The 7,067-nt window shown below is 38.0% G+C and overlaps 2 protein-coding genes across 2 annotated transcripts; both read right to left on the bottom strand.

Annotated features, from left to right (window-relative positions):
- Positions 1–160: 160 nt before the first annotated feature.
- Positions 161–2,478, bottom strand: LOC118033959 (endoglucanase 1). The gene is made up of 7 exons (XM_035039104.2): positions 2,193–2,478; positions 1,890–2,099; positions 1,465–1,665; positions 1,281–1,373; positions 1,049–1,210; positions 854–965; positions 161–768 (listed from the first exon to the last, which is right to left on the bottom strand). Exons 1-7 carry the CDS (start codon positions 2,409–2,411, stop codon positions 281–283), a joined length of 1,485 nt encoding a protein of 494 aa, XP_034894995.1. The 5' UTR covers positions 2,412–2,478; the 3' UTR covers positions 161–280.
- Positions 2,479–3,636: 1,158 nt separating this feature from the next.
- LOC118033958 (beta-carotene isomerase D27, chloroplastic) lies at positions 3,637–6,134 on the bottom strand. The gene is made up of 6 exons (XM_035039103.2): positions 5,593–6,134; positions 5,266–5,358; positions 4,916–4,977; positions 4,640–4,746; positions 4,430–4,525; positions 3,637–4,358 (listed from the first exon to the last, which is right to left on the bottom strand). The coding sequence occupies exons 1-6, from the start codon at positions 5,971–5,973 to the stop codon at positions 4,309–4,311; spliced, it is 789 nt and encodes a 262-aa protein (XP_034894994.1). The 5' UTR covers positions 5,974–6,134; the 3' UTR covers positions 3,637–4,308.
- Positions 6,135–7,067: the final 933 nt, after the last annotated feature.

The following is a 7,067-nucleotide window of genomic DNA, read 5'->3' on the forward strand; positions in this document are numbered from 1 at the left end:
CGAATGCTATTATAAGTTGACGTGACTCGTTCCTTCTCGTGTTTTTCAATAGTTCTTGCGTTGCCCATGTCACGAGATAGGTTCTGAAGGATTTAGCAGGTAATTATTGCTCGAGTCGCCTACCTTCTTCATGGATCATGTGGATCTTATGGAAATGAAATGACCAAATCCAGCGATCTGGAACTAGAGCGGCAAGCATGATGCTCTATCTTAAATGTACTAAACTGCCCCCTTACAGCTTTCGTCTACACGACATTACATGAGACAGTGGGAGGTGCTGTTAATTTTTGGCTGAGAAGAAAGCAAGAGCACCAACAAAGGGTGCGTTGATATACGTAGCTGGCTCGGATTGCTGATAGTTGTTTCGATCATCAGCGAAGTTGTCTCTGTTATCAGGGCCGCCTATTATGGCTCCAACAAGGACATTCGGATTGGGAGAGCTGGAGTAGAGGAACTGAAACCCATCGTTGCAGGAAATGCGATTCGGGTGTGCGTGTATAGATGGCACCGAGGAACCCCTGTGATGAACATGTTGCGGATACCTGTTACCGAATCCAACCATGTAAGACATCCTTGCTGGATTATCACCTAAGATATAGTCCACCTGCTTCTTCGCCTGTGCGATGAGCGACTCTGCTGTCACGGTTGAACCGCCGCATCTGGCAACTCCTCCATTTGAGCCAAGATACTTGGCGTATGTCAATAGAAGGAAAGTTGTGGAGGTTACATATTGCAAATTGCTTTCACTTGCTTTGTAAAAAAGCCCCCCTGCAAAGCATAAGGAGATGCTGTCATATTCACTATCATCAACGTTTCTAGTAAGGAGCACAGAAATAGAGAACAAATTGCTCACCGGGTGTATATTGGGCCTGGAAACTAGAAGTTCCTGGAATTAGAGAGCATATATAGTTGTCTGAATGCGATTTATATAATTGAAATTCTTCAGTAGTTTTCTCCAAGAATTCCTGTTGAAAATCCCACAAGGTTAAGGCTTTATTTGGTTTCTAATATTTGTGCTGGTGAGGCGGGGATCTTTATAGAATAGAACCTTGGAGAGAAGAATCTTAGTCCCAGGTCGCTTGTCATCCCAACTAAAGGAGTAGTCGTCGTCGTCAGAACCCATCGTGTGACCATTTGATTGGATGTAAGTCAAGTATGACCCGTTCTGTGACGCTCTATGAATCCATGATGCTCCCCAAAGAAGCTCATCCTGAACAGACAAACTTTGTCAGCAACAGTGATGGAACTTCAGAAAACCAAGAAGCTGAAGACTATCTTACCTGGTATCCCGAGTAAGAGCAGTAAAATGGGCAGACTACTGAATTGAGGGAGTTGCTATAAGAACCTCTATACCTGTCTGCAAAATCGAATACCTGCATAATCACAATTAGATTATTTGTAAATGGAAGTGTAGAAGCTGAGGACTAGTGAGCAGTGGGTGTAGTTTCAATAGTGATTGTTTACTTTCATTGCCGTATGAAGCAGTTTGGTAGAGTAAGAAGGGTCAGACTCTTTGAAAACAATTGAAGCTGCAGCCAATGCAGCAGCTGTCTCGGCAGCCACGTCAGATCCCGGGTTCTGGATGGTTACTTTGTACACATTGCGTGGTGTGTCCATGTCTTCCGGCCTCTCCCAGCACCGGTGATCCATGTTTGGATCTCCAACCTGCACCATCCAGCGCACACCCAAGTTCCATTTCAAATTATCAAGTAATGCAGAAACCTACTATGCTACTGGACCCTGCTGTCATCTAAGAGTTCAATATTCCTGCTTCTGTATCGCTATTTTACAAAATTGTTCAATTTGTTTTTAAGAGAGCAGGCGCATTTTTTCCTTATGAAGGTTTCTGTATGCAAAATTTATAGTAGAATTTTGTTATGGAAGCTCACTTGAACATATAGTGTGTCAGGGGTGGCAGTGGCTGCTTTTAAAAGGTAGTCAGTGCTCCACCGAATGGCTGCTTTGGCATTTTCAATCTGATTCTGCATCGAGCTACCGAATTCAATGACACTCCATGCCAACAATGTAGTAGTGAAGGCCATTGGAAGGCCAAACTTGACATTATCACCCGCATCATAGTATCCACCAACTAGGTTCACCTGAAATCCACAAAAAAGTAAAACCAGGATTAATCAGTCCTGTTTTCTTCATTTTGAAAGGAAGTTAATTTATAGTAGAATTTGAACTAGTACGTGATAAGTAGAACCGTCAGACAACCCAGAGTCCCCCCTCCATGTTAGCCGTTGGTTAGACGGCAATTTGCCTGACCTCTGACCCTCAAAAAAAAGGATAGACTTTTCAAGAGCATTAGCATAGTCTTGAGAAGTGAAGGCAAAGCTAAAATAGCTCAGACAACAAAAAGTTACGAAGAAAAACTGCAACATTAGTGAAAATGTAGTGGCATTAGCCATTTCCCCCCCTCCAGAGCTCCACACTATAGAGTCTTGAACTATGCTTGCTGCAATGTATAGCAGTCAAGGGGTTGTGGGTCTGAATTATTAAAGAGGAGCTGCCCTTTTATAGACAGGAAGTTGCAGGAAGTTCGGTTGTTCGTTGGCCGTTAAGAGGGAGAGATTAACGCTGATCACGGGATCAAGTGCGCAAATTTGGACATTTTGCGTAGAGACAACGTACAAAAACTTCATCCAAAATGTAAAATATGACGGACCTGAAAGTCACTGACATGACATACAAAAAAACACATCAAAAGGGAAAGATCATATTTTATGCCCTTGATAGTTCTCGTGCTTTTAAAAAAGCGGAATTATCTGGGAGAGGAGAGTAAATTACTATTAATCAATGACAAGGTCTCTTAAAGACTGCTTGAATTTTTTAACGTCGGATACCGTAATCAATGGCTGGAGTATGGAATGTGGCAATGAATTTTGGTGGACATGTACTTTGTCTTTAGCAATGAAGTCACGGATACGTGTATATAGTCAAAAATCACATGAGACTAAACAGAGCAAGGAAGAGGCTATCACACACAGGCAACAATTTGTATGAACAGTTTTATTAGTTAAAAGAGTCTATCTAGTCCAACCATAATTCCACAAGTCATGTGATTAGGACATAGAGTTATGCATTTCTTATGTTGGTTTCACTATCGGTACAAGTATATCCTTAGGCATGCTTTATGCACTGAGATTATGCCTCTACTGATAAAATTTAAACCCGTTATGATATCGTGGGACTTAATTACTAGTTGAGCCTTCCATGTCAGAATCTCACATAGTTCGTCAAAGATTTGACAATTTTTCTGGCAGGAATTACCATCTCCTTTGCAATACTTGCGGCTTGATTTGGGAACTCTTAAGAGAGCACACGAGCCTAAAGATTGGACTAGTTCAGAGAAAAACCTTTTGAGGTAGTGATTATGGATTCACGTGTCATCTTTAGACAAGAAGACAATGTTCTCTGAGTAACTGTTGTTACTTGAAACTAAATTTTAGCCCCGGAGAAATTTGAGGCACCTTCACATGGAAGTATTAAAACACTAAATCGTGCCATAATTAACTCTTGTCCTTTCTCATAAACGTAAGGTTTCTGAGATCAGGGGGTGTTGTTACATTAATTCAAACTTTTCAGCTATAAAGTACATGATCAGCAGAATTCGAATATGGTAAATTCTTCTGCTTAAGAAAACGGCCATTTCTTGTTCATATTTCACCCTGTAATAAATAATAATCTGTACAACGTTTCTTTCTATACAGAGAATGTATTATTTAATAACTAAAATTTGATTTTTTTTTATTTAGGCTGTTATGACTATCGACAACTTCAGGCAAGTAACAGATTTTTTCTGGTCTTCCATCATCGGCAATTCCCAGGTTATTGCCAAGTAAATTAAAGAGCAGATTGAACTTGATGTTTACCTTAAAAACTGAGAAAATGTGATGACTCATGATATTTGAATCCTCGTCAATTGGTCACTATATATCCAACACCAAAAGTAGCCAATCATATGCAGCTATTTTAACTCGATTCTTTTTCATGCACAAAATCAAATTTTATTCTTATTGCAAACATATTCCAGCTAATAAGCTGCATTCTTGGAAACTATCGTACTGAGTGTAGAATATACACTTAACCGATTGCCATGGATGTGACCATGGCTTATAAAAAAGCAGACTATCAGTTAGTTTGAGATTTACAAATTTGTAAAGATGAAAAAAGGAGCTGGTTCTGGCTAGATTTTACAGAGGACTTCTATGTCCAAAAATGATAAGACCGACGTTGATGGTTTGAAAGGCACACATCAAATACATGATTCTTTTACAATCAAGGGGATTGAGAAGCAAGATAATTTCAAGCTTCTAACTTGGGACAAAAACTTGAGTTGGGACTTGCCAAGGTGCCTGCAGAGGATGTTATAGTCAGAACCAAGAGAAAGTCTATCAGCCACAAAAGATGAGCACTGGGAACTTACAAATATCTGCAAGACAAGGCTGTTTTACTACTGGATCCTCTTCAAATGGGGGTGGAACTTGGCCGTAAACCATTTCGCAACTCATATCTTCAAAATCTGCGAGCAAAAAATCCATTTATGATACAGAATTTGGTGTTTGCTTCAAATTCACAAATGCTTCTATTGATATCGTGCATAAATCGCAGTTTGAAGGCATAAACAAAGACTTACTAGGTATCATAGTTAATGGAAGCCCGAATTCATTAGTGAAGAAGTCTTGAGTAGGAATCTTGCACATGTTCACACACATTCCTACACATCCACTATTCTCAAGGTACCTTGACGAGAAAGAATTTTTCAAATTTACAGTTAGCATTGGGAAATTTGTTCAACATGATGAACTTATCTACCGTGCCTAGTTTTGTTGCAGCAGGAGACAGAAAGAGGAAGGCTTTAATAATTCATGTTACCACAGTAAGATTTTGTTAAAGAGATTAGAATTTCTACCTGCATTTCTTTATATGTACTCCACTTTTTTGCTTCTCCCCATTTACCTCCACTTCCACAACCTATTCAATTAGAACATATAAAATGCAGAAAATGTAAGCGTCAATTGAAACTCTCAAGTAGCTTGCATTGTAACTCATAAAAAACAGAGTTTCCCTTGGGCAATTAGGCTCACAAATAAATCTAAATAAGGAATTATATCATTGACCCTTTGTGCTACAGTTAAAAGTAGTACAATTTGGTACAGAATGTCAAATTATTGACCAGTTTGCATGACTTTCAAGAGGGAAATTAGTATTGACACTTTCAGCTGTGAGAAAACACCTGATCAGAAGGCATTGTTAGATTACCTCAGAAGGCCCAACCAACCACTGGAAGAAAGGAACAGTCAATGCAGCGTTGAATTCTGCAGCCCATTTTGTAGGTGGAAACAATTTCTTGAACTGCAATAACAGAAGCTAGCTAGGTAAGCTTTCTGTGTTTGCAGGACAACAACTAGGTAAGCTATGTTAAGCTAAACAACCCCATACATCAACTTCAAAAAATTCTCATATTAATCACACAAAAACATTAATCACAGGTTTCATCACTATTTAATAAGTACTGTATTGCTGCTGCCTCTCAAACATTGAAAAACAAGAAACAATGAAGTAATAGTTTAGGGAGGAAGAGTCCACCTGCTCAGGAGCACCTGGAGGGAGCATAGACAAGAGAACCTCACGAACCACTTCTTGTTGCTGCTTGCGATTTCTTCCTTGCATCACTCTCTTTGAAACATCAACAAAACTCTCATAATCATAATCAAACCACCCCTTCTCTTTACTCGCAGAACCATTTTTTGCAGGAGCCGCAAACTTCTCCATCTTTCTAGCAAATAGAGTCATGAACGCTTTCTCAAAGAACCCATCCATGTATTTTGTTTTCTGTCCTAAAGGGGCCGGTTCTCCTGTTGGCTCTGCAATCCTACACTTGATGAAACTTCTCGGTCTCCATTTATGTAATGAAAGATCTTGTGGAGGTCTAAACTGGACAACTTGGAGGCTGCTTAGAGCCACCATGAATTAATATGCTGTAATGTGCTTTAATTCTTGAACTTTCACAAATGTTTTTGAGTTCTGTTTCTTTTTTTCTTTATATTTATGTTGTGCTTTGGGAATTCGAGAAGGAAGAATGTGTGAAGGTAAGAGGGCGTGGTTGGCAGTTGTCCCTGCATTGTTTCCATAGAAAAATTTAAAGCCATACATTAGATTTGTGCAAGAGATTTATTATCTGCTTTATCTCTTATTCATTTGATCTATAGAATTACTAAAAGATTCCCATCCAACTTTAGAATTACTAAAAAGCCAATACAAAAATAACCCAAAATACCTTACTATTATAGCAATATTCTAGATAGCTTGCCCGCACTTTATTACGGGTTCCATCAATTTTTTTTGAAGCGTAATAAAACAATGATAAAGCATTGTAAGTGTATTATTTTTCTTTAAAAAAAAAAATAATGGCTCCATATCATAGAAAGAACAGAAAAAATACTAATAGTCAATCCCCAGAAATCCAAACAATGAAAGAAATAATTGAAAAAAAAAAATCAATGAAAAAAAAATTAAAAAAATACCAGCAAACTTGAGTGATAAAATTGAAAAAAACAATTATAGATCCAATGATGAAATCGAAAACAAATTAAAATTTAATAAAAGTGCCAAGAATAAAAATTTAAAACCAAAATATTTAGGGCCAAAACCTAAAATACCATCAAATATTGAAATGAAGGGCCAAATTGAAAATTCTTAAGTCCATAAATTCACAAAAAAAAATCCAAAACAAAAATAAAAATCAAGTGAGTGGAGACTATATTTTAAAAAAAGAAAAACATTGAAAAAATCAAAATCAAAATACATGCTCAAAATGCTCGACCTGACGGGTTGACTCATGACCTAGAGGATCCGAGGCATAGGTCGGTCTGGGTCTTTAAGTATCACGTTTTTTTTTCAAAACAAATGAAAAATCTCGTAGGAATTGGAAAAAAAAAATAAGAAAATGTTTGAGAATGAAACAAAAAAAAATGAGCTAAAAAATGGGAAAAAAATCTCGATGAACCTTCTAAATCCAGGTTAATCTTCTAAAGTCGCAAACCATTAAATTTCAAACCTAG

Source organism: Populus alba, chromosome 1, assembly GCF_005239225.2.
Source record: "Populus alba chromosome 1, ASM523922v2, whole genome shotgun sequence".
NCBI classification, from domain to species: domain Eukaryota; kingdom Viridiplantae; phylum Streptophyta; class Magnoliopsida; order Malpighiales; family Salicaceae; genus Populus; species Populus alba.

What these genes read in the sequence shown, in the direction of transcription:
- LOC118033958 (XM_035039103.2), bottom strand. Translation starts at nt 5,973, where the DNA reads ATGGTGGCTCTAAGCAGCCTCCAAGTTGTCCAGTTTAGACCTCCACAA. An exon ending in GGTTGGTTGGGCCTTCTGAG is followed by an intron (nt 4,978 to 5,265) that starts GTAATCTAACAA and finishes CTAATTGAATAG; the next exon opens with GTTGTGGAAGTGGAGGTAAA. An exon ending in GCCTTGTCTTGCAGATATTT is followed by an intron (nt 4,359 to 4,429) that starts GTAAGTTCCCAG and finishes CATCCTCTGCAG; the next exon opens with GCACCTTGGCAAGTCCCAAC.
- LOC118033959 (XM_035039104.2), bottom strand. Translation starts at nt 2,411, where the DNA reads ATGGCTAATGCCACTACATTTTCACTAATGTTGCAGTTTTTCTTCGTA. An exon ending in TGCTTCATACGGCAATGAAA is followed by an intron (nt 1,374 to 1,464) that starts GTAAACAATCAC and finishes GTGATTATGCAG; the next exon opens with GTATTCGATTTTGCAGACAG. An exon ending in GCTCTTACTCGGGATACCAG is followed by an intron (nt 1,211 to 1,280) that starts GTAAGATAGTCT and finishes TTGTCTGTTCAG; the next exon opens with GATGAGCTTCTTTGGGGAGC.